Source organism: Myotis myotis, unplaced genomic scaffold (genome assembly GCF_014108235.1).
Source record: "Myotis myotis isolate mMyoMyo1 unplaced genomic scaffold, mMyoMyo1.p scaffold_m19_p_10, whole genome shotgun sequence".
In the NCBI taxonomy this organism is placed as follows: Eukaryota; Metazoa; Chordata; class Mammalia; order Chiroptera; family Vespertilionidae; genus Myotis; species Myotis myotis.
In genome coordinates this window covers 10968037-10995926 of record NW_023416314.1, presented here as the reverse complement: position 1 = coordinate 10995926, position 27890 = coordinate 10968037, and the positions used below count along the sequence as shown (strand labels likewise).

Sequence of the window (27890 nt, the reverse complement as noted above, 5' to 3'; positions counted from 1 at the left end):
TGGGGAAGAATCCTTTCCTTGGCTTTCTAGCTTCTGGTGACTACTGGCATGCCATTGTTACATCAATCCAACCAATCAATGCTTCTGTCTTCACATCCTCTACTCTTGTGTGTGTGTGTGTGTGTGTGTGTGTGTGTGTGTGTGTGTTTTCCTGCTTCTTTTTTATAGGTACATTTATGGTGAGGATCAGATGGTGTTATAATTTTTGTTTCAATCACCACATATGATTTAGACACCTCATGAAGAGGACAATCTATTATGTTTACCTGTATTTCTAGTATTTCTATTCTTTTTTCCTTCCTGATGTTCAAAGTTTCTTTTCCTTATTTTCTGTTTAAAGATCCTTCTTCAGCATTCTTCTGTCCTCCACAGTTTCAGATGAGAAATCTACTGTTATTCAAATGAGTGCTCCCTATCCTATATAATAAAAGGCTAATATGTAAATCGACTGATTGGTGGAACGACCGGTCATTATGATGTGCACTGACCACCAGGGGGCAGCTGCTCAATGCAGGAGCTGCCCCCTGGTGGTCAGTGCGCTCCCACAGGGGGAGCATTGCTCAGCCAGAAGCTGGGCTCATAGCTGGTGAGCGCAGCAGCGGTGATGGCAGGAGCCTCTCTCACCTCCATGGCAACACTAAGGACCCCTTGAGTGATGTCCGCCTGCCAGACTGTGAGAGGGCGCAGGCCAGGTTGAGGGACCCCCGCACCCTCCAGTGCATGAATGTTGTGCACTGGGCCTCTAGTAAGTAATATACCATTTCTTTCTGGCTGCCTTGAAAATACTTTCTTTGAATTTAGATTTTAGAAGTTTAATTATTTTGTGGCCTGAAGTGAATTTCTTTGAGTTTACCCTATTTGAGGTTCATATAGCTTGTTGAATCTATGTGTTTATATCTTTCATAAAATTCGAGTCATTTGCAACCATTATTTCTTCAAATGCTTTTTCAACCCTACTCTTACTTCTCTCCTTCTGAGACTTCTATGATATAAATGGTATTTCTTTTTGTTATTGCTCTGCACTTTATTGTCTGTCCATTCAGATTGAGTAAACTGTATTGAACTATCCTCAAATTCACTGTCATCTCTATTTTTGAGACTACCCAGTAAGTTTTCTATTATAGTTGTATTTTTCAGTTTTATAAGTTCAATTTGGTTATTTTGATATCTCCTATTACTTTCTGATTTTCTCATTTTTCACTATTTTCAAAAGAATTTGTAATTGCTTGTCAAAACGTTTTATGATAGCTTCTTTAAAATTCTTGACACATAATTTCAATATTAGATTCAGTATTGGCATCAATTGATTGCCTTTTCTTGTTGAAGATATGATTTTCCTGAGTCTTATTTTGGTGTTTCATTTTCTATTATATCCTGGAAAGTTTGGCTATTATGTTAGAAGACACTAGATCCTATTTAAATTTTTTATTTTAACAGACAACCACACTGTTTAGGTTTGGCACACAGGTCCTGTCCTACTTTTGTAGGCTGTAGTTGCAATGACAGTGTAATTTTCAGAACATATATGGTACTATTTTCATCTACTTGGTTTATTTCATGCTTCTTGGGCTCCCACTGGTCCTTGTTAATGCTGCTTCATGGGGCAGATCAAGCTCCCTGAGATAACACTTATTTATTACATATAGAAAATTCCATCTAATATTATTTATGCATATACTCATATACTAATTCCATACTAAATAACAAAAAAGCAGAAAGGACCATTTGTGATGGGAAATGTGGAAGCTGATACAGAGGGAAAAAAGAGAAGGGAAAGAAAAAGGAAGAACTAATGAGGAAAACCAGTGATGAGAGAGACTAAATGAAGCGAGAATGCTGAAAAAAAAAGTGTAAGTCCAAAGAACAAAGGGGAGAAGGAAGGAGAAAGCAAAATGGAGAAGAAAAAAAAAGTGATTAGAAAAAAATATGAGAAAGGAAGGGGGAAAAAGACCCCAATAGAAGTCTAAATCTTTGAACATCAGAGGTTTGCTTTTACCTTAATTTTAAGAAAATATTAATATACAAATTTTTACTATAAAGTTGTATATTATGTATATATTTCTTATTATGCCTTTAATATTCCAACAATGGGAAATTATATGTAATTAATAGCACCTCTTCCCTCCAAAAGCAAATCAGGCATATGTAAAACAATCTGGAAATTTTTTCAGAACAATTATTTTCTTTGTATTCAAACCATAGTGTGCATGAAGTCTTTTGAAAGTTTGCTTTGAATTGAAAGTGTCCTGTTTATACTATTCTCTGTGCTGTATAGATTTGGCTCCCTCCCCACCCCCATACTTTGATATCTTTGAAAATAGAACTTTATTTTATCTTTTTATGCTTATCATCCAGAGGTATACTAGTAAATAGAGAACAATAAATACTCCAATGAATAACTGAGAGTATTATGTATAAAATAATGAAACACCAAACACTAGAAGAAACTGCATAAGATAAAGTGAACATTTGATCCCATAGAAATTATAACATCAAGCAAGAATTCAACTTTATTTCCTTATGTAGATTAGATCTTGGTGATTGGTGCAGGGGGGACAAAGTAAATCATAGTTGCAGACTTTGGAATCCAGATCTCTATAGTTTTACCCCATATTTCTTCTTTGCCTCTTGTTTCATCAAGTAGCCTAAGTACTTTATGCTATGAAAAATAAAGACAAATAAATTTATTGAGTATATTCATGGTAGTGGAAAGTGATGTGGGTGAAACTGATGTACAATCTTGGTTGGTCAACTCAGGCTGTTCTTTCCAGGTAACTGCAACCACCTTCCTGTCCAGGTGTTCTGAGATACCTTATTTTAACCCAAGCAACTTATGTAGATGGCTAGATTGTAAGTCCATATTCCTTTCCTATGGTGCTTATCCCCTCTGAGTGGGCACCAAGCTAAGATGGCATAAGCCTGTGTTCATTAAGTTTTCCATTAAGCATCAACTCCGCAAATTCATCAAAAAGCACAGGAAGAGGGATAGATTTAAATTACTAGATCTTCAGATACTTTATATTAAATGAATTTCTTTAGTGCTATCTTGATTTAGGTTTATTTTTAGTTTATATTGAACATGCTGGTTGAATTAATATCTGACAGTTACTTTCCAATAATGTTAGCTTAGTTATATCTAGTTTAAATTTTTATTTTTACGACCAAGTGAATTGTCCATTAATATAGTCAGTGCAAAGACTGCTATATAGTCAAAGGACTGTAGCTGGTGAAAACATCACTTATATAAGGCCAAACAATTATTTTGATTTATTTTAATCTCTTGGACTTATTCTCTGAGTGTTATTTTAATAACAATTAAGTGTAGTTATTTTGTTATTATTAAGAAGATTGAAAGTTTTTGAACTGGCTCATGAACCAGTTTCATTATGTACCTGGGTTTAATTTAATTTTGAATGACAATGTTTTCCTACTTATTTCTCCTTGATCTCAGACTTCATTTTATCATTGTCTTTAGAACGTGGCCAAGTAGAAAACAATAACAAATGTTTTGATTCAGCATCATAAATTTTACACTGGCTGTAAATATTAAATAAATTTGCTTGGATGAATGTAGAAAGTCAGTATGGCTAATAAAGCATTTCTTGCTTTTCCTCTTCAGATAATAATTGCATTTTTGTGAATCTACTATGTGAAAAACACTGATTAAAATTCCATGTTAATTTTGCAGGTGATGGAAGTCAAAGGACAAATGATCCACGTCCCAGAATCAAATTCCATTTTATTTTTGGGCTCTCCATGTGTGGACAAGTTGGACGAACTCATGGGCCGGGGACTGCATCTCTCAGACATCCCCATCCATGATGCCACCCGAGATGTCATTTTGGTTGGCGAGCAGGCTAAGGCCCAAGATGGCTTGAAGAAGAGGATGGATAAATTAAAGGCAACTTTAGAAAGAACTCACCAGGCCCTGGAGGAAGAGAAGAAGAAAACAGTGGATCTTCTATACTCTATTTTTCCCGGTGATGTAGCCCAGCAACTGTGGCAAGGGCAGCAAGTGCAGGCCAGAAAGTTTGACGATGTCACCATGCTCTTTTCGGACATAGTCGGCTTCACGGCCATCTGCGCACAGTGCACCCCCATGCAAGTGATCAGCATGCTGAATGAGCTCTACACCAGATTCGATCACCAGTGTGGATTTTTGGATATTTATAAGGTAAAGGGGTTTAATTATTTATATATAAATTCTTTTTAATAAGAAATTGTGGCCGAAACCGGTTTGGCTCAGTGGATAGAGCGTCGGCCTGCGGACTGAAAGGTCCCAGGTTCGATTCCGGTCAAGGGCATGTACCGGGGTTGCGGGCATATCCCCAGTAGGAGATGTGCAGGAAGCAGCTGATCGATGTTTCTCTCTCATCGATGTTTCTAACTCTCTGTCTCTCTCCCTTCCTCTCTGTAAAAAATCAATAAAATATATTAAAAAAAAAAGAAATTGTGATCTTAATTAAATTGTAGGGACCTACTTTTCTTTTTGTCCTTAAACTTGATAATAAATGATTGATATCTCTGATTTAGACATCTGTGTACAGGATACAGGTATTTCTGCTTTATTAGTAAACTTGTATTATGAGTCAATTTGTAGTATTGATATACTGCAGAAAACTGTGAATCACGGTATTGCTCAGTAAGGAAAAATTCTGTAGAGCTAACCCTTTATAGTCACTATTTAAAACATTAAACTTGCTGAATACTGGACAACTTTTAAGCACTTAATGTCTTTCTTGGAGAGTTGGATTCCAAAGTAAGAACTTTATGTTGACAGTTAAAAAGAAGCAATAAGCTATGCTAAAATATACATTGCATTATCAGTTAAATCATGGTTAATCAATATTTTGCATTGCATTGTCAATTAAGTGAGGTCCCTCTAATTCTGAAAGAACACATGTAAATATTTTAGCTATTGCCTAAATGGCCAATGGTTTTTAGTGGAAGAGAAGAAAAATAGTGGAAGAGCTTTGAAAATGAGTACTAATCACCACTGGAGCGTCTGCTTTGATGGACTCCTTAATATTATTACAATCATAGCAATATTTTGTGTTATTCAGCCCCCGATCTACCTAATATTATTTTAGTATAGGATAAAACAAAGCATGGCTTTATTATGTGAGACAGAAAGTACATTTAGTATAAACAAAGAGCAGTGAACTGTAGGTTTTTATTTTCTTCTTTACTAATCCATTTAGACAGCTATTTCTTTTTATAGTAAGTTCTGCAAATAAGCATATTTGGAAAAAACCTATCTGTTTGCATTGCTTTCATTAAAGCATATCTCCTTCAGAGAAAGGTGTTCTCCGGCCATTATCCTATCCTATATAATAAAAGGGTAATATGCAGATTGTTCCCTAGACTGGGAGTTCGAACGGATTCAACCAGGTGGTGGGGGCAGCTCTCCAACCACCAGGGACCTTCCCTGAAGCCGGCCCAGTCCCATGGGACCCGATTGGCGCAGGCCGGCCTGACCCCACCCGTGCATGAATTCATGCACTGGGCCTCTAGTGTATAATATATAGCCAATGCTATCTCTTTTAGTGAGTCTCTTTTGAGGGGTAAATATTCAGTGTGAAGTGTATATGAGGGATTTGTTTTGTTATACAAAATAAGAGTACTAATAAGTTATTTTTAACTTTCTTATAATTTATTGGCATACAGTTTATGGTAGCGGTAGCCAAATGTCTGGTTCAACACCAGAGACTCTGCGATAGTGTGTCATGTAATTCCCAGCCATGTGCAGAAGACGAGCAGGTCAGCCTGACTCTTCCAGCACTTTTCTTTTTTTATATTTTATTGATTGTTTTACAGAGAGGAATAGAGAGAAACTTCGATAAGAGAGAAACATCGATCAGCTGCCTCCTGCACATCTCCTACTGGGGATGTGCCCACAACCCAGGTACATGCCCTTCACCTGAATCGAACCTGGGACCCTTCAGTCTGCAGGGCGACACTCTATCCATTGAGCCAAATCAGTTAAGGATCTGCCAGCACTTTTCTTCCTCCAGCCTTGGGCCCTAGTGCACTAATCTCTGCAGCCACCAAATGCAGTTTTTTCCAAATCTCTGCACCACTGACTTGCTGTGTTAGCTTCCTCCGGCTGAAATCATCATATGTTATTTTGGTCCCAATTTCATACAACTAAATGAGAGTGATAAACAGGTAAATAGATTCTTCTTTGGAAAAACATGGGAATCCCTGATCTAAATATAAGCATCAGTTAGGTTTTGATCTTAACATGGGATGTCTTCTGAGGGTAACAAATAATTTTCAAGTTTTAAGAATATTTTTAATTAGATTTTTTTAGACATCAAATATCTCTTCTTTGGAGATAAGCTAGAATACTTCCCAGAAAAAGAAAATCTATGGGAATATCCTGTATGAACCTCAGACTTTCCTATATGTTATTAAATCATGGACAGTTCCATATAGTGATAATTATCAGCAAGTGTTAATAATAACAAAGCATATTATGAGGACCATTTGAGGAGAAATGCAGATTAGAAATCGTGTATCTGACTTGCCTAATTTTAAATTTCCAGCCATCATAATCATTTGAAGTAATTTTCTAGGAAATTTAAACAGTGCTACTTCCATGAGCTATATGCTAAAGTTTTAATTATTATTGGAAAAAAATTTCAAGGGCAATAGAATATTTTAAGGACCATAAATATACCGATTTTATAAAATGAAATGGAGTTTTGCTGGATTTAAAATTTGTGGAATTTTTGTAAAATAATCATACCACAGAGGAAAAGGACAATATAGCCCAGTTTTGTTTTATGTTAGAAAAGTAAAAGGAAAGTAGGTAAAGCTGAATGCCAAGAAAAAAGAGCCAGAGAGAGGCATTCAGAGGCCACGAGGGGCATTCAGAGTCTGCTGTGCACAGTGGCCCCAATTTCAAATTTGTGGTTGTGCCTTTCTTGTTCATCTTATTTTTCATGTTTTCCATCACTAGGGAGATGATGCAGTGATGAATAATTCTAATAGAATTTGGCTAAATTAAGCTATAATAAAAAGTTTCTGCCGAAACCGATTTGGCTCAGTGGATAGAGCGTCAGCCTGCAGACTGAAAGGTCCCAGGTTCGATTCCGGTCAAGGACATGTACCTGGGTTGCGAGCACATCCCCAGTAGGAGATGTGCAGGAGGCAGCTGATCGATGTTTCTCTCTCATCAATGTTTCTGACTCTCTATCCCTCTCCCTTCCTCTCTTTAAAAAATTAATAAAAGATATTTTTTAAAAAGTTAAAAAAAAGTTTCTGCTAAAATAATCAAAACCTTCTATAAAGCAGGATATTTAAGAAGAAGCTATAGACTTTATTGAACATATTTCATTCCCAGTGTTGAGAAAATTAAAGTCTTTACAGTGCTTGGCTGCCAAGCTGTTACAGGTGTATGAGTAGTAAATAAGAGCTAGATAACCTGAAGGAAGCATGGATTATAATTTTGATCCTCTTATAATTAGAAAAATATTTAGTAAAAAGTCAGCATAAATAGTCCAATATGTAATATTTTGCTTCTCAGGTTTTATAGGATATGGAGAATGAACAAGATAAAGAACTATTAACTCTTTTTAAATCAATGTCATATATCTATATATATAAAAGCCTAAGTGACCGTCTGATGGTTTGACCATTAGCCTGGTAGCTATGACGCACAATGACTACCAGGGGGCATATGCTCTGACCAGTAGAGGAGGAAACCTGATTCCTCACAGAATTGGCCATGGGTTAGGTTGCTGCTGGGGCACTGTCGGCCCTGAATCTGCTTCACCTGCACCCCAGACCCAGACAGGAGGGAGCTCGATTCTCGGGTGTGTCACCCAAGAACCGCCCTCTTGTAATCCAGGACGCTTCGGGGCATGTCGGGGAGCCAGTTTTGGCCTGATCCTCGCAGGCCAGGCCAAGGGACCCCACTGGTGCACAAATCCATGCACTGGGCCTCCAGTACTATAATAATTGTATTGGGAATTGAAGCAACCTAATGTGGATTTTGCCTGAATTTATATATTGGCCTCTGGAGAGCCCTTTAGTTAGAAATAAGGGAGAGGAAAGGAGTAGGATGAGTCCTTTTTCATTTTCCTATCATTCCATTCAGCCAAGGCTGTGATATCCCAGGACTACCTTCAATACACTCCTTAGAGTTCTCATCTTTTCACCTTTACCCACTGTTTTTACTTTTCTCTAGTTCTATTACCTATGAAGCCTCGATTCCAAATCAGACTAATATGTGGCGTTGTTACATTATCTTCATTTTCAGACAGAGAAACTAAGTTCTAGAAGGTTACATACTCCAATTAATACAGCGGATGAGTGCTTGCCAGTATTACTCAGTGGTTAGAGTGTTGACCTATGCATCGAAGGGTTGCAGGTTGGATTGTGGTTAGGGTGTGTGCAGGAGATAACCAATCAATGTGTCTCTCTCACTTCGATGTTCTTTTTTTCTTTCTCTCTCTTCCTCTCCTTCCCTTCCACTCTCTCTCGAAAAAATAAAATAAATGGGAAAAATATACTTGGTGAGGGGATATATATATATATATATATATATATATATATATATATATATTAGAGGCCCAGTGCACAAATATTTGTACACTCTGGGGGGGGGGGTGGTCCCTCAGCCAGGACTTCCTCTCACAGTCTGGGACCCCTCGGGGGATGACCACGTGCTGGCTTAGGCCTGCTCCCTGGGGGGATTGGGCCTAAGCTGGCAATAAGACATCCCTCTGACAGCCCAGCAGCCCTTGGGGGATGTCTACTTGCCAGCAGGGAGCAGACCTAAGCTGCAGTTGGACATCCTTAGCGCTGCTGAGGAGGCAGGAGAAGCTCCCACCACCACCGCTGTACTGGCAGCCATCAGCCTGGCTTGTGGCTGAGCAGAGGTCCCCCATGTGGGAGCTCACTGACCACCAGAGGGCAGCTCCTGCATTGAGTGTTGCCCCCTGGTGGTCAGTGTGTGTCATAGTGACCAGTCATTCCCAGTCTTTCTGCTGTTAGGGTCAGTTTGCATATTACCCTTTTACTAAATAGGATAGAGACCTGGTGCACGGGTGGGGGCCGGCTGGTTTGCCCTGAATGGTGTCCTGGATCAGGGTGGGGGTCCTGCTGGGGTTCCTGGCCAGCCTGGGTGAGGGGCTGATGGCTGTTTTCAGGCTGCCCGCACCCCCTTTAGGGTGAGGGTCCCCACTGGGCTGCCTGGCCAGTCTGAGTGAGGGACTGAGGGCCATTTTCAGGCTGGCCGGCTACTGAAGCTCCCAGCCTCTTCTTTTTTTCTTTTTTGTTTTTTATTCTGGGATTTATTTACCTTCTATAATTGAAACTTTGTTGCTGTCACTGGAGCTGAGAGCCGGGCTCCTGCTCACTCCAGCTCTGTGGCCATGTCCTGCTGAAAGCAGGTATCTGGGTTTTGTTTAGCTTCTATAATTGAAACTTTTCTGCTTTTGGAGCTCAGAGCCGGGCCACAGCAGGTGGGGAACCTGGCTTCCTCCATCACTGGGGCAAGCAAGCCTCCTGCTAGCTTCACCTGCGTGGCTGCCAGCTGCCATCTTGGTTGGGTTAATTTGCATATCTCACTGATTAGCCAATGGGAAGCGTAGCAAAGGTATGGTCAATTACCATGTTTGTCTATTATTAGATAGTATATATATATTAGAGGCCCAGTGCACGAAATTCATGCATGGGGTGGGGGGTCCCCTCAGCCCAGTCTGCACCCTCTCCAATCCGGGACCCCTCGGGGGATGTCTGACTGCTGGTTTAGGCCCGATCCTAGGGATCAGGCCTAAATCCCGGGGATCGGGCCTAAACCAGCATTCAGACTTTCCTCTCACAATCCTGGACTTCTGGCTTCTAATGGTTCACCTGCTTGCCTGCCTTCCTGGTTGCCCCTAACTGCACCCCCCTGCCAGCCTTATCACCCCTCACTGCCTCTGCATGCCAGCCTGATCACCCATAACTGCCCCCCTGCTGTCTTGGTCGCTCTTAACTGCTCCCCTCACTGGCCTGGTCACCTCTTACTGCCCCCCTGCCATTCTAGTTGCCCCCACTTCCCCTTCCCTCTGCTGGCCTAGTCACCCCTCACTGCCCCCCTGCCAACCTAATCATCCCCAACTGCCCCCCCCCCCCCTGCCGGCCTGGTCACCCCTCACGGCCCACCCTCCCGCCAGCCTGGTCACCCCACGCAGAGTCCTGTTTAGTTGTTTGGTCATCCTTCACTAACCCCCCTGCTGACCTGGTTGCCCCATGCAGCCTGCTTGTTCAGTCGTTTGGTTGTCCTTCACTAACCCCCCTGCCGGCCTGGTCGCCCCACGCAGCCTGCTTGTTCAGTTGTTTGGTTGTCCCTCACTAACCCCCCTGCTAGCCTGGTCATAGGCAGCCATCTTGTGAGGCCATGAGGGTTAATTTGCATATTACCTCTGTATTATATAGGATATGTTTTTTATCAGAATTTGAACTGAGGCTTGTCTTTTTCTAGCCTACAATATTTCCACAAGTCTAGGCTGTGGTCTAGACAAAGATGAAATACTAAAAGCAAAAAATAGAACCTGTTTCAGGACTAAGTTACATGATCAATAACTATAGTTATATTGTCGACTGATAAGAAAAGCTCTAAGAACACTTTAACCAAAGCCACTCCCTCCCTTTCCAGTAGCAAGTAGTTCAGAGTTTCAAGAAGCTGCATCTTAAAAGTTGGGCATTCTCCCATCTGCCATCCTCCCTGTGTGTCAGAAACCAGTCAGCATCTTCTCCCTATTTCTCCTCACAGAGAAATAGCATATCAAGAATGGGACAGAGGGATCTATGATCTGGAGTGCAGGCAGTAGGGATATAAGTTTAAAATAATGAATCTTTTTTTTAATCATCTTTCCCAGGCGACTCTGAAAAATGGTTGTAATAAAATACTTTTCTCTGTTGGGGCAGGGGGGCATTCCCTCATCAAAACTGGAACTGGGTTTGGATATGTTGGTGGAGTTAAACATCAGGTATCGATTTCAGGCTTGGGTTGGGGAGAAGGAGTAAAACAAGATGGAGCAACTAGGAAATGCCAGGAGCAGAATTCAGTTAGATCAGGGAATCTGATGTTAAAAATCTAAAAAACAACAACACAAAGTTCATATTGGCAAGGAATGCAAGTATTCTAAGTCCAGGTAGGAGAGCTAAGTCCAGCAAAGTAGGAAGGGGCAGAAATCCAGACTCAGGAGACACAAGACCTTGGGCCTGGGTACAAGGGGACTGGAAATGGAAACCAGGCAGTGTGTCCTGAAAGAAGTAAGAAGATGGCATCAGGACACACTTTGATACAAAACCAAAGGCTTTTCCCTGGCCAGGAGCAAATGTAGAGTCAGAGAGGACCCCCTCTCTAGAGTCAAAGGGAACCAACTTGGGCAACTTCATCGAAAGACAGAGATGTCTTTTGAGACCTTAAACGCCACAACAGGAACTAGCCAGCTGTGGGCAAACTACGGCCCGCGGGCTGGATCCGGCCCGTTTGAAATGAATAAAACTATTGAAAAAAAAGACCGTACCCTTTTATGTAATGATGTTTACTTTGAATTTATATTAGTTCACACAAACACTCCATCCATGCTTTTGTCCCGGCCCTCCGGTCCAGTTTAAGAACCCATTGTGGCCCTCGAGTCAAAAAGTTTGCCCACCCCTGAACTAGACCCACAGAGATGCTAAAATTAGCAGGTTATTTCTATCCGTTCTAGAAAATGAATAAAATATATTTGGGACACTCATAGCATTAATTCATTTTGCAAATTGCTAGATACCTTGAGCTCTGAAAATCTTCAAAGACCAATGTAAATACTCTATTGACTTTATAAGCTCCAAACCTCCACAGATACAATAGCAATAAAAAAGACTAGTAAAACCATTAAGATCATGTATGTTTCACTTAGTTGATATGTGTAGATTGATATGTGTAGATTGTTTAGTGTCTCTTTAGTCTATTAACTATAGATTCCTATTAACTATAACTCCTTGGCTACTTTGTGGGTGGGAAAAAAGTCTGCACATTCTAAAAATAAATATGGACTGCAGAAGTAAACAGGATAGATATCCATGATAGAAAGGTTTATGTAGAAGGTGATCAGTATTCACTTTTCAGTGGGCATGTTCATATCCCAGGGAAGCTGAGAGCCAGGTGAGCCCTTGGATTTATATGTCTTGATGCCGATCCCCAAGGCTTTGCACCGATGCGCTAGCAGTTTGTAAATTAGAGAAGGAGCTATGTCAGATTTGAATCCCCCTCTTAAACCTCCTTGGTAAGGGCTGAAAGCAGACGTTTCTCACATCAAGTTACAAGGCTGCGGAACTCTCTGCCTCAGGAATTTTGATGTGTCTTGCCATTTGACAGTATGGAGCTCCTGCAGCGGCTGCTCCCTGCACCTTCAGCCAGGCTTCAGAAAATACAGCAGAATCTCAGGGATATCGCTCCAGAGTGACCTGGATTTTGCAGGGGGGTGGCGGGAGGTGGCGGTGGGAATGAGGTGCTTTCTTTTCCCCTTATTTTGTTTTATGATAAAAAAAACCTTTTAAGTACTTAGGTACTTAGGTTATTCTTGGCATTTTATAAATATGTATATAACATGTTACTCCATTTCCCAGCACTGAATGCCAGGTCCATTTAGTAAAGAATGAACGTTTCATTTTCCACCCCCTCCCCAAGATTTACATATTTTCTGCTTTTGAAATGAAAAGCTACTAAAGATTTATGTTAGTTCTTGTTAGTGGATTCCATCAACATCAATGCCTTTTACTTTTGCTGCTCTTTCATTGGAAATGAAGTAACAGTATCTTCCTAGAAAATCTAGAAAAGAGGAATTTCTGAAGTGAAAAAACACACACGCCATTCTATTCATTTATTCACTCAATCAATAAGCATTTTTGAGTCACTCACTTAATAACAGGGCATGAGTCCCATAGAAGCCTATACAATGTTATGGAAATTAGTATGTATTTTTAGCACAATTTTAATGAGCAGAAAAGAACTAATTTATATGCTTTAGAAGGTAAGGTGAAAGTCACAGATAAGCATTCTGTTCTGATATCTTTTCGACTGGTGGGATTATATTGTTGAATTTTAAAATACCCTAAAAATTACCTGACAAAGGTTTTGCTTCATTTATATGTTTGCCTTTGGCAAGCACTTAGGCTGGAGGTAAGGGTCAAACAAGGAGAAGGCTGGATCCTTTATCCTGTTGTTCTCAATCCGTTCAGCTAGAGCTGCTGAATCCCAATGCTGGCTTCAGTACACTACCCGGAGTTTTCATCTTTCCACCTTTAACCACTTATTTAACCTCTCTGCTCAGTTTTGCCATCTGTAAATAGACTAATTTTATCTACCGCATAGTTATAGTTTTTGAGCTTTTAAACGAAATTTATGTAAAATGCTTATTACGATATTATATCCATGGCAGTAAATGTAAATGTTAGTGATCATTCTTGAAATAGGTGTTTCTGGGTATGTATGGTGAGTGTGTTTCGTATGCATATGCTTGTATGTGCATGTGTTTGTGTGTACATAAAGATTGTGTAGCTGGTGCTTATTACATAAAGATAAAATGCCTATTTGCTCAAGTTAATCCTTTCAGGTTATTAGAACTACATTGTCTGCCAGAGGAAGACTGAAGGAAGGGTAGGTAGAGAGGTAACAGTAGGGGGAGAGACATAGATCCCTGAAATACAGGATTTGTATGATCTTTACTGGGTCCTTATGGACCTTATTTCTCCAAGATGGGTCCACAGTTCATCTGCATGGCTTAGTTTTATCTAAATAACCTGAGCCACAGTATGAAATTCATGAAGACAAAAGTGTTGCTTTAAGTCATGTCAACTTGTGCCATGTCTTGACCAACACTATGAAACTGAACCTAAAATGTTTATCTTTTTATATTCTAATATGACATCCGGGATTTTTTTTCTCTATATTCGGAGAACATTTCCGTTTACTCTTGTGGCAAATTCTGAAACAGTTAAAAGGCTAAAATAATTTGGATTGCCAAGCAGAAATTGAAATTGATAAAAGTGTCTTGCTGAATTTATCAAAGTGTTTTGGGGTTGTTGTTTATATCCCTGTTGATTTTTAATTCCCTAAAGAGGTGGCAATTGCTAAGATATTGATGTTTTTGATTTGTAGAATACTGAGTATTATGGACTGAATGTGTGTGTCCTCGAAAAATTTAATTATTGAAGCCTGTCTCCAGTGTGATGGTGTTTGGAGGTGGAGCCTATAGAGGGGAATTAGGTTCAGGTGAGATTATAAGGACAGGGGCACCATGATGGGATCTGTGTCCTTATAAGAAAAGTAAGAGATCAAAATTCTCTCTGCCAGGTGAGGACACAGGTGGCCATCTACAAGCCAGGAAGGGGCCCTCACCAGTGAATGGAACCAAACTGGTCAGGACCTTGATTTAGGATTTCTCAGCTTCCAAAATTGTCAGAAAGAAAACTCTGTTTTTAAGCCACCCGTTCTATGGTATTTTGTTCTATCAGCCTGTATGCAATCAGACACAAAGGAAATGTGTATCAGTTCTGAAAACAGTCTGGAAATTTATGATGCATGTCTCTAGCAAGTTTTCTTAGTGTATTCGGTCCATGCTGCTCAGATTTCCGATGTCCGTAAGGGTGAATATTACACCATGATGCCTTACGCAGTTTATGTCCTTACAGAATGTCTAACTTTTGTGTGTCCATAAAAGTGTAAAGAAGTTCTGAGCTAAGCTGTTTGTCACTAACACCTTTTTCAGAATAGTATGGCAAACTAGCTTTTATTTGTGTCCATTTTGCAAGTTTTATCACATAGTGAATTACTTTAATATGTTTATTTTTAAAATCCACCTAAAATACCAACTTTTCTTCATAAAGAATTATTGTCATTAAGTAATAATTTATTTTACCCTGAGGTTCTTTAGCAGAGGATTTCTGGCATGCTTCAGAATGGGAATATGTCAGTTATGTTCCCGTCAGGGTTTATCATGCCTGGCTATTGTATGAGTTTATGAAAATAGAAATTGATCTAGATCAGAGACTTCTCACTTACACTTACCTGATAGGATAGCATCAATGCCATCAGCAAATCGTATTGAATTTGATGGTTTCTATTACCTTTTTCACTAAACCTTTAATGAATGCTGTGCTGTAGGAGAACCATTGTACACAATCCTCCCTCTGTTTACCAATTAACAACAGTGATTTAAAGGGTACAGATTCCTTAATGCAACATGGAACTAAAGGGATGGAATTCACATTTACTCAATACAAACTGTGTTCCAGATGCAGTGGAAGATGCCTTAATTGTGATATTTGTTTTCCAAGAGAGCCCTGAGGGATGGGTGCTGTTATGTCCTTTTTGAAGATCGGTGTAGCAAGTGGCAGAGATATTATTGGAATTTAGTTCTGATTCAGCTAAAAGCTTGTATTTTAGAAAATAACGGCAGAAGTCATTTATGAATCAGATAGCTAGTGTTCCTAATTAGTTAGAGGCAGAAATAGGACCAAAGATTGTTCTAGCATTTATCTATGTATACTTCATAAATTGGTATCCTGTAACTTTGACAATCCCCAGGAAAATTTTATACCTTTAAAATGAGAACAACAGTATGTCACAGGATTGTTCACAGGGTGAAAAAAGCTATTAGCAAAAGACCTTTTTATTATGAACAAGAGGCCCTTGACATAATAGTTGGAGAGTGAGCTTAAATTTTTAAATTGCAATTTGAATTTTAGCCTAGAGTTAAGAATATAACTAGTCTCCTTTTTAAAGACATTCAACAAATCTGCACTACTTATTAGTATGTGTGGCCTTTATAAAGATTTGTTCTCTCTAGCTCAAGGAGAGTAGAGAGGATATTTATGCAGAAGTTAGAAATTTCACCTTAGTGGAAGATCCTTATGAAAGTCAGTGTCCCAACAATGAAATACATTGGCTGCAGCTGTATGATCTGGTCATTGGAATGATTAAAACACAAGCTATAATCTTTTGATGGGATTGACAGCAGAAATTCTCAGAAAGTCATTTCATTCTATGAGATTCTAGATTCTAGATACTCAGTGTTGGAGTGTATTTGGTTGGCTAGGAAAATGTCCCCAAAGTGCAAATCAATCCTTCTGACTCCCTATTAATAGATTATTCGTGTATGGTAAATGATTTGGGTATATGTTTATTTTATAAACATTTTTAAAGTGGAAGAAATGATAATGTAACTTTATCTTAAATTCTAGTGTTTGGTGGTGAATGTTTATATATTTTGATGCATTTTTCAAGCTTTGAATTGTTAACATGGCTTTGAACAAGTTGGAAAACTAAGAAATCACTGAGGCAAAATTCTTGTTAGACGGCTGATCCAGGTGTGTGTGTGTGAGAGTGTGTATGTGCCTATGTGTTGAAATCTATGAAAGCTACCTATTAAAATAATGCTTTTCTTAAAATAATGAAAAGGAATATTCTAAAATATATTCCTTTGACTTTCAAAGTTTGATATTGTACAGATTTTTTTTCTGTTGTCATAAAAATAAAACTGTATGCTTCTCCCTTTTCCACTTATTACTAGTGTCACTGCCTTGTAAACTGTAGGTCCTATTTCAGACCTCTGATAAAAGAAGGTGCTTTGACCATTAGGAAGAAGTCAGACCAGCACTATTGAAGCTGCTTATGACAGTGCAATCAATGACAGTGAAATATAGGGGGAAGGATATTGATATAATTTTTATTCTGTCCTTTTTACTTAAGTCACATGACCGATCTGTGCCCAGCTTCTACTTCTATAAACTGGAAACAATGGTATTGGTTTCACATTTTTGTTGTAGGTGACACATCTGGAGTCATTTATATGAGAGAATACTAAGGCTAGAGAGAGTGTCTTGAGGAATTTGCTGTGAAGGGAGGGAAGGAGATTGATTGTCTTAGTCCATTCAGGCTTCTAAAACAAAAAGACCATAGAGGAGGTGGCTTCTAAACAACAGAAACTTATTTATCACAGTTCTGGAGGCTGGGAAGTCCAAAATCAAGATGTTGGCAGATTAGGTGTCTAGTGAGGGTCCACTTGCTGCTTTATTGATGGCTGTCTTCTTGCAGTGTCCTCATGTGGCAGAAGGGACAAGGAGCTCTCTGGGGCCTCTTTTAGAAGGACACTAATCTCATTGATGAGGGTCGAGCCCTTACAAAGGTCCCCAATTGCCTTCCAAAAGTCCTACAACCAACTATCACATTGCAGATTAGGTTTCAACAAATGAATTTTGGGGGGACACATTCAATCTATAGTAAGGCTAATATTTGTTGAGTGCCTCAAATGTGCCAGATACCATGCTAAATTCTTTATATGATTATTGATTTATTTTATATTTAACCAATAATTATTGATTATTGTCTGTGTTCTAAGTACTAAATTAGGCAGAAGGGCAAAATGGTAGATAAGACAGTCGTGTTTCATATTGTTAGTTGCTTATAACTGAGCATTAGGGATTGACATTAAATAATTAAATAATGCCTAGTTAATGATTAATTAAAATTACAATTATTATTAGAGGTTAATAAAATTATCTTCTTTAATCTTTTCAGAAACTTTGAAAAATAGATATTATCTCCCATTCACAGAAGAATAAAATGAGATTTTAAAAGGTTAAACCGCTTGTTTGAGCTCACAAAGCTGATAGGTAGTGGAGTTAGCATTGCTCAGTCCTTTTCTATTCCATCAGGCTTCTCTGGGAAGTCTCACAACTAAAGAAACTGAAGAAATTAAGATTAGCACAATATAAATGATACAGAAGTAATTAGAAGCTAAAACCTACACATGTTTTAGCCATTTCAAGAGTTTTGGTCTTAATCATAGGAGTGATCCAGCAATTGTGACGTCATTAAAGATTTTTGAATGGCAGTGTGACGCAAGTAGATTTGCTTTATGAAAATCACTTTAAAATAGGGTGGGGTATAGGTTTGGATAGTTATTAGACAAAAGTAGAACATAGATAGTTTTGCCATAATTTAAATACATACCTTACCTGGGCTGGCAAGATACAAGAGGCTTAAGTCAGTATTGGAACACTGAATGAACTGGTCAAGTTTGTCTAGTTAGTGGAAATACTTCCATTCCATTGTTTACCCTATCACTGGAATATGTTCTTATTTTGGCATTATGTAAACTTAACCTGAGTTGATAGAATAGACATATTTTTGGGTCATTTAACAACAACTGAGTTTTAAAGGTAATTTATACATTATCTCTATTGACATAGCTCTTGATAGAGATGTTTGTAATACAATTTGACTCAGTCATAATTCTTGAAGTGTCTACTATACTAGCACTCTGCTAGTCCCTGTGGGACTTAAAAAAAAAGATAGCCAACATATTGTCTTTGTCTTCAAAGTTAAATGACTTAGCCATCTAGACAGGATGATAATAAAAAAGTACAAACACAATGACTGCAGTATAAGAGGTGTAGAAGCCAAGTTTTATTGGGGTTCTAAAAGAAGCAAAGATGATATCCTACTGAAGGATTGGGGACACTTTCAGAAAAGAAATGACTTGAAAGGTGGATGTGGAAATGTGACACATTTGGCTCATGGAAGAGGGGTTGGGGAAGGCTTGTTTTCTAAACTGTAATTAATCTGGATAAAAGAAAGTAATTCCATAGATACCTGAGGCTATTGGGATTTATGGACATTAGCTTATGTTTATTTAAAAAGTGAATTTTTAATATTTCCACTTGATTTACTAACTGGGCTGTCCTATCTACTTCAAGAAAAAAGACTTTATTTTTCCTAAAGCAGTTTTATGTTTACAATAAAATTGAAAGAAAGGTACAGAGATTTCCCATATACATCCTGCCCCATCGTCTTCGGAATTATCAACATCACTCACCAGAATGGCACATTTTTACCAAGGATGAAGCTATATTGATGCAACACCCGAAATTCATAGTTTATCTTGGGGCTCACTCTCATATTTCACAGTCTGTGGGTTAAGGCAAATGTATAATGGCATATATCCATCATTATAATATCATACAGAGTATTTTAACTGCCCTGCCCTAAAAGTTATCTCTGCTTCACCTGTTCAACCCATCCCCTCAATCACAGGCAACCACTGGTCTACTTACTGTCCTCACAGTGTTACTTTTCCCAGGAATTTATATAGCTGGAATCGCACAGCATGTAGACTTTTCAGATTTGCTTCTTTCACTTAGTAATGTGTGTTTAAGTCTCCTTGTCTTGTCATGGCTTGATAGTTCATTCTCTTTAGTGCCAAATAATATTTTGTGCCTGGATGTACCACAATTTATTTACCCGTTTATGTACTGAAAAGTCATCTTGATTGCTTCCACGTTTTGGCAATTTTATACAAAGCTGCTATAAACACCTGTGTGTAGGTTTCTGTGTGGACATAAGTTTTCAACACCTTTAGGTAAACACCAAAGAGCACAATTCCTGAATCATATGGTAAGGATATGTTTAGTTGTGTAAGAAATCACCAAAATGTCTTCCAAATAGACTGTACCTTTTTGCATTTCCAGCAGCAATGAATGAGAATTCCGGTTGCTTCACATCTTCATCAGCATTCAGTGTTGTTTGTGGTCTGGATTTTGGCTATTTTAATAGATGTGTAGTGGTGTATCTCAGTACTGTTTTAATTTGTGTTTCCCTGATGACATATAATGTGAAGATCTTTTCATATTATTTTTTTCCATCTGTACATCTTCCTTGGTGTCATGTCTGGTAAGGTGTTTGTAACATTTAAAAAAAATCAGATTTTTTTAATTGTTGAATTTTAAGAGTTCTTTAAATATTTTGTATAATGGTCCTTTTTCAGTTGTGTCTTTTCCAAATATGTTTTCCCAATCTGTGGCTTGTCTTCTCCTTCTCTTGATATTGTCTTTCATAGTACAGAAGTTTTTAATTTTAATAAAGTTTAGCTTATTAGATTTTTCTTTTATAGATTGTGTCTTTGTCTTTGTTATTGTATCCAAAAAGGCATTACAATACCCAGGGTGGTCTAGGCTTTCTTTTATGTTATCTTCTAGGAGTTTCATAGTTTTCCATTTTATATTTATGTCTGTGATCATGTTGAGTTCATTTTTGTGAAGGGTGGAAGGTCTGTGTCTAGATCCTCTTTTTTTGTTGTTTTTTTTGTTGTTTGTTTTTCCTTGTGGATGTCCAGTTGTTCCAGCATCATTTGTCCTAGAGACTACCTTTGCTCCATATGTTGTTTTTCTACCTTTTTCAAAGATTAGTTGACTATATTGGGGGTATATTTATGCGATCTCTATTGTGTTCCACTGATGAATTTGCTTATTCTTCCACCAATACCACACTGTCTTGATTACTATAACTATATAACAAGTCTTGAAACTTCACTGTTTTGACAACTAACATTGTTTAGAATTCATTATATGTTTACTAAAAATTATAGCAGACATTCACCATATTCTGGGAAAATGTTTATAATTCTGGTAAATCAAGAACCTCTGGAAACTTTGTTTTTGAAAATAATAGACCCAATACTTATTTTTATAAAGAGTGAATGGATAGATTTCGAATAGTAACTGAATATAAATGCAGGGGTGGGAAGTATGGAAAGTTTGTAAAGCTCATTGAGTTATTCATTGGGATTGGGACATGGACTAAATTAAAGTGATAGTGGTGAATAAAAGTGGACATTGGAGTCATACTAGTGAAGATCTTAGAAGACAGTTTACTATACAGGGGAAAGAATTGTTCAGTCTCCCACATCTAACTTGAGAATTTAGAAAGAAATTTTGACTGGGTGTTTGGATGTATTTTTCTTTGCTAATCTGCCTCGGTATTCAATAATCTTCATGATAAACAACCTGGAGCCTGGCAACAGTATTTTCTTCATGACTGAGATTCCTGGGCAGAACTGAAATGTACTTTGATAGATCTACTGAGAGCTTTATCAGGAAAAGAGCTTTCTTTGATAGGCAGTCATTTGGGTTCTATTTTCCCTCATTTGGGAATAGTTCCCAGGCTCAATCACTGTTCTATTTATATCCATGACCTCCTTTTCGATGCTGTGTCAGCTGAGCACTACAGAGACTTCCTTAAGCGAAGTAGTATTTGGGTCAGAAACATCAACTAAAGTGAGGGTAATTAGATAGATTTTATTTTTAAGGAATGAAGATATTTTTTGAAGCTTTGTTAGTAAATTTTTAAAGTCGTTTACATTTGAATTGCTAAGCCATTATGCACAATTCACTTGGAAGTATTTAATTAAACTCAACAAACTTACTTTGGATCATTGAATATCTACTGTGCTAGCATTTGGGGTGTATGTGTGGGGACCAGAAGTTGTAATCTAAGGTTCTGACGAATAAGGAAGTATCTGGAGAAGATTATTGCCCCTATGGGTAGAGTGAAAGAGAGAGGAGTATATAGGGATGAATGGCTGGAGTTCAGGATAGGAAGTGCTTTTCTCTTTTCTGAAAGCTCATTGGCTCTTAAAAGAAGTGACTATCTAGATAAATGTTGTAATATTTTTAGCTCACATCATATACCACGAGTCTTCAAATTTTGAGGATCATAAAATACACCATAAAATACACGTGAAAATGCCTATAGCTGGGAGTCTGATTTAGGTGGGGCATGGGGATCTAATTTTTACCAAGTACTTTTGGGTGATTCTTACACAGGGGGTCCTGAGAGTTGCATTTGAAAAGCTTTCTGAGAGGACAGTTCCTGGGAAATAATTTCAGAGTTTCCCCAAAATGTAGAAATTAGATATAATTTAAATAATTGATAAAACTCTTACTTAGTATTCTGACCCTTTGCCCCTTCTTTAGCGTTAGGTCACAGGGCTGTGGCAATATTCAGGCTACCCCATCCTGCCAGTCATCACCTGTGATGCCTCAGTTTTCTCTGGAATCTCTGGTACTGGTGAGTGATCTGCATTCAGGAGGGAAGCCCCCCACCACATCCTGTTAATGTTGGATGGAATTCCCTACAGAGACCTGGTTTACAGTGGAATAGAAGTCTCAGGCAATAGCTGGTATGGGGATTTGCCTGAGAAATACGCCATCTTCTCAATGGCAGCTAAAGAGATTAGGAGAGTGATGGAAGTGGTGGATGAAAAGCAGGTGGAGAGACAGGGATTCTGGAAAAAGAAAAGGTGGTGGAGGAGGAGGTACAAGTGAAGATGACGGAATGATGTCCATGGGGAGAGGAATAGAAGTTGTAAAAGAAAATAAAGTGTTAGAGGTAAAGGAGGTGGTAAGGCTGTGGCCACTGGATATGATGCCTGCAAGGACTTTCTTCAGTCTGGATTTAGGGACAGTGAATGCTCAGGCTGGCAGGGCCCTCCTCCAGCTGGAACCCACATTTGGGCGAATGCAGTGGTACTTGAGTGAGAGTACAAGATTCATCAATTAAAATGTACCCACATTCTGGGACACCACCTTTTGGAATAAACCCTCCAACAACCATGCTTATTCGCTTCCATGCAGATTTCCTGAGGTTCATATCAACTAGGAGTGAAAGAGTTCAGATATCTCAGGACAGGCTACAAGATTGCTGTGGCTATTCGAGGTATTTTTTGATTCCATATAAATTTTTGGAGTATTTGTTCTAGGTCTGTGAAATATGACATTGGTATTTTAATAGGGCAATTTACAATAGCTAATATTTGGAAACAGCCTAAGTACCCATCAGCAGATAAGTAAATTAAAAAACTATGGTACATCTACACAATGGAATACTATGCAGCTGTAAAAAAGAAAGAACTCTTACCATTTGCAAAACATGGATGTACCAGAGAGAATTATGCTAAGAGAAATAAGCCAGTCAGAGAAAGATAAGTATCACATGATGTCACTCATATGTGGACTCTAATGAACAACGTAAACTGATGAACATAAATAGACCCAGAGATATAGAAACATCGAACAGACAGTCAAACCTCAGAGGGAAGGCACGAGAAGGTGGGGAGGGAGAAGGGAAAAGATCAACCAATGAACTCATATGCTTATACAGCATGACCCACGGACACAGACAATAGAGTGGTGAAGGCCTGGGGGTGGGATGGGGTGGTGAGGTCAATGGGGGGAAAGGGGACATATGTAATACTTTCAACAATAAAAATAAAAATAAAAATAAAAATAAAAATAAAAATAAATAAATAAAACTAAAGTAAATAAACAGAGTGAATACATAAGAAGTTTGTTTCCGCCCTAACCAGTTTTGCTCAGTGGATAGAGTGTCGGCCTGGGGACTGAAAGGTCCCAGGTTCGATTCCAGTCAAGGGCATTTACCTTGGATGTGGGCACAGCCCCAGTAGGAGCTGTGCAGGAGGCAGCTGATCGATATTTCTAACTCTCTATCCCTCTCCCTGCCTCTCTGTAAAAAAAAATCAATGTAATATATTTTTTAAAATTTTTTAAAAAAGCTTATTTCTGAAATGAGAGAATTTTGACAATAAGGGATTGAGAAGAAGCTATATTGAGATAGGCCACTTCTTTAAAGTTTGATAAAGACAGCTATAAAAATAATTGTGGGACAACATTTGTACATAATATTTTTAGTATTTAAACCTCCTCTTCTATGTTCAGAAAAGAATATAAAGTTTGCAGACATTTGCATAGCACTGTTTTTTCTATCTCCATGCATAGCCATCCTTATTTCCATTCTTATTTAAAAGCAGGTTGGAGAGGCTGAAAATAAAGGAAGTGCACTATTTTAGGTGATCCATTGTATTTAAAATTTTATTTTAAAAACACTGAAGCAATTATAAAGGAATTCAAAACATAGTCAACTTTATGGCAGCTTTTTTTGTAGTATGTTCACAATTTCCATTTGTTTTACTTTGGTTTAACTCAAGGAAATATCCTCAAGATCAATTGTAATTGATACATAATGCTTTCACTTCGGCAGCTCCTCATGAGGCAAAGTCAACTAATGATTTTGAGTAGAGGCCACTAGAGTTTTCACATATACTTAATTCTGCTGAACATGTATAGACCCGATAGTGATGTTTTTATAGAGAAAAGCACGGAGCTTTAATGGAAAGCTGCATTACTAAGGTGGTAGTATTTCAGCCAAGATTTTCAGGTTAAGATGCTGAATACATCTGCAAGGAAAGAAAAACATCACACAAGATATACTGCCTGTTCTTTACAGACACCTGGGTATATGAAAACTTTTGAACTATTCCCTATTCACTCATTATTCACTAGTGCTATTTGCCAAATGTTACTGGCTCTTCTATCGGCACAAGATGGTAGCATTTCCCCATCCTCTTTATGTTAAGCATATAGCCATGTGACTGTCTTCAGTGAATAAATCTTGAGAAGAAGCTATATATGTCACATCTGGGCACAGCTTTAAAAGCTAGTGTATAATTTGTCAGAGCTTCCTTTCCTCTGTCATGACAATCAGCTCCAGGTGAGGAGGTGCTGTTAGCCTTGTCCCCTGAGTGAAGAGGCATAGCAAGGTCTTTCTCTCCTCTGCCCCAGGCTTTTAACCCACATGAATATGTAGCATGAATCAGAAACAAACCCTTGTTATTTTAGGGCATTCAGGTTTGGAGGTTATTTTGTTAATGCAGCACAGTCTAGCCTGGTATAGTGGACACATCTTTTAGATTTTATTTAAATTTTATTTTGTTTATGAATAATTGTAAGAATGTTACATTTTACTAAGGGCCATTCTTTTTTGTGTCCATTTATTGACTCTTTCTTGATCCTGTTATTTCTGATCGCTATTCTGACTTCAACTATTTGGGAACTAAAAGCTATAACATCTTACACAATATGTATGAGTTTTAATGAGAATTTGTTATATTTATGTTGTGCACATATTTATCTTCTATTTCATTAGATTTATGTTTTGTATCAATTAGTAACATATTGGTTCATCTTATCTGCACTATTATGTTACACTAGAGGCCCGGTGCACGGCATTTGTGCCCTTGGAAGGGGGGTCCCTCAGCCCAGCCTGCGCCCTCTCACAGTCCAGGACCCCTTGGAGGATAAGCCGGCAGATGGACTCCTTAGCGCTGCTGAGGAGGCGGGAGAGGCTCCCCCCACTGCTGCTGCACTCACCAGCTGTCAGCCCCAGCTTCTGGCTGAGTGGCACTCCCCCTGTAGGAGTGCACTGACGACTAGGGGGCAGCTTCTGCATTGAGTGTCTTCCTCCTGGTGGTCAGTGCACGTCATAGCAACTGGTTGTTCCACTATACAGTCGATTTGCATATTAGGATTTTATTATATAGGATACTCCTATGGAGAAAGTGCAACATATAACTAATCCTTACTCTTTTGGTACAATTTCTGTAAATGCACATTTAGTGGTACTCAATAAACTTTTGCTGAAAAGATAATGGAGATGATGCTACTGAGGAAAATGATGACAGTAGGGATTTCAAGAAGAGATCGTGCTCCAGGAACACATATGTGCAGAGTGACTGTGACACAATTCCGTTTATACAAATAAATTGACTATGTGTTCTAATATCCGGAAATCAGAAGTTAGTTTCAAAGTACATAGCTAACAGTGTTCTAGATTTTAAAATTGTGTAGGAATACAAAAAGATGAGATAAATATGAGAATTAGCAAAGGGTTTTGTGTTTCTAAGGAAGAAATAATAAATGGCCACATATTAACGTTTATTATTTGCTGAGTGTCTTTCTGAGTGGAGATTCTTTGGGGGGAGTATATTCTAGTCTTAGGAATAAATTCTTTGCCAATTCACATTGCATCATCTGTCTGTTCTTATATGATTTTATTTCCATTTTTCTGGCACCAGAAAACAGATCTTGAAGTGAAAATTTTGAACTTCATTATAGGTCTAAGGGTATTGGAATCATTTTTTATGTGTGTTTCCTGATAAGATTCTGATAAGCAAGTGATAATTTTGGTTTCTTAGGCTTCTTAAGTTTTCTCATCATATTGTCTAAGTTAATGGTCACAGAATTTAATGCAGTACAGTACATCTTTTAATACATCTATAGTATTAGAATACATTCAAGTGATATTTAATTATTGCTATTAGATCTTAACTAATAGAATATCTTATAATTCTTGGTATATTTAGGATAAAGCATGTCTGGTCATTTAAAGGCATTTTTTCCTACGCAGATCTACATGGCTCTCATGGGGGGGAAAAGTGAAATGAGAAAACAATTAGAATGTCTGTTGTTATAATCATGGTAAACATGGTAGATTAATTTATTCATTTGGTGGATATTTGTTAAATATCTATATTTTAACACCATATAAGCCCTGTGAATACAAAGATAAAAAAACAGACATTGCATTTTTAAAGAGCTTACATCATAACCAGGAGTATATATTAATTATACATAGATACATGTTGATTATAGCCTATGATTAAAACTGTAGCAAAGTGGTGTGGAAAGTGCTAAAACAGAATAGAAGAAAGGATTTGTTCTACTAGGAACTAATAGAGGGCCATGGAGGGCTACAGAGAAAATATGATATTGGAATTGAGCATTTTATACAATATTTCATCTCTTTTCTCTAATTAAAATATTAGAACACTTGAAGATTTTACCATCATATTTACTTTGGATAACTAGTGAACTTTCCTCTGAAAATAAGGTGTGCCCCAATTTTTATGCCTATTCTATGCTTTGGAAATTTGGGAATTTTAACCTGGGGTCAATATTTAAAATATTGAACAAAAGCAATGGCAATTCAGAATGGATGCTGACAACAGAATTAGAACAGGGTCAGAGAGACTCTCACAGTGCCTGTTAACTCTTTAATGATGGGACTATGCATGGGATTGTGCACAGGAATTACTCATCTCAAATATAGCCACTATTGAAGGTTTGAGGAAGATGAGCAGGTGGCCTTGGAAAAGGTCATTATTTAGAAACTGCCTGGGTAAAATACTGACGATCCTTTTTTTGCAGAGCATATTCTTTTATGTTCCAGTTGTTCTTGATTTCAGGGCTCATCCATAGTGATAATGTTGATGAGCAGCCCTGGTGTGAGATGCCAGCATTTGACAGAGGCTGTTTGCAAACTTGGCTCTAATTATTCTCAGTGGTCTAATTGCTTAATTTGCCGGTGTTTTGCTGACATGCTTTTCAGCAACATTTGTGATTGCAGATAACTAATCATTTCTATTCCGGCCGTTTATCACATGTTTGCATTTGATTTGTCTGATTGCTGCAGGTGGAGACAATAGGTGACGCATACTGTGTCGCTGCAGGACTGCACAGAAAAAGCCTCTGCCATGCGAAGCCCATTGCGCTCATGGCCCTGAAGATGATGGAGCTTTCAGAAGAGGTGCTGACACCTGACGGGAGGCCCATCCAGGTAGCTCTCTCAACACGACGCTTTGAGTAGTAGTGCGTGCTTAACTGAAGGGAGCAAGACATTCCCTTCTGCATCCTACGTACTGTAACACAGATCTAGATAAGTCGCATGCTCAAGGAAGATGAGGGATGGCTGGAGTTGACTCATAGAGCCAGGACCAGAACAAATGGAATGCGGTCTAAAACAGGAAAAGGTGTGTGGAAGGCAAATTACCATGGAGGGGGAACAAAGGAGCTAAAGGATTAGATCAAAGGGAAGAACTTGTTTTCAGTGACCAGGTTACCAAATCCAAGCATGAATGATGGTCACAATCAGAGTCAGAGAAATAATCCAAAAAATGAGGAACAAAAAAGGTAAGAAAATGGACCTGGGCAACTTCCTGTGAGTGGTGTACAGCTATCCCTCACGCAGCCTCAGGCCTCAGGGATCCTTCTGCAATGTTTATGTGACAGAGCTTGAAGGTTGGAGCCCCGTAACTGAGGAAACTTTAAAAATGGAAAATGTAACCTTTGGTGAGCTGTGCACTTTGTGGTACTGATGGCTCCCTGCAGTCTGATAACTACCTGTGAGAATGGATTAGGTCACATAGCTA

General features: G+C 38.4%; 1 protein-coding gene across 1 annotated transcript in view; it reads left to right on the top strand.

Moving 5' to 3' along the window:
* GUCY1A2 (guanylate cyclase 1 soluble subunit alpha 2) overlaps positions 1-27890 on the top strand; it is a 283849-nt gene that overhangs the window by 178012 nt on the left and 77947 nt on the right. Inside the window, exons 5-6 of the mRNA XM_036324459.1 lie at positions 3689-4174; positions 27155-27298. Of these exons, the coding sequence (XP_036180352.1) occupies positions 3689-4174; positions 27155-27298 (630 nt within the window). The remainder of the gene's footprint in view (positions 1-3688; positions 4175-27154; positions 27299-27890) is intronic.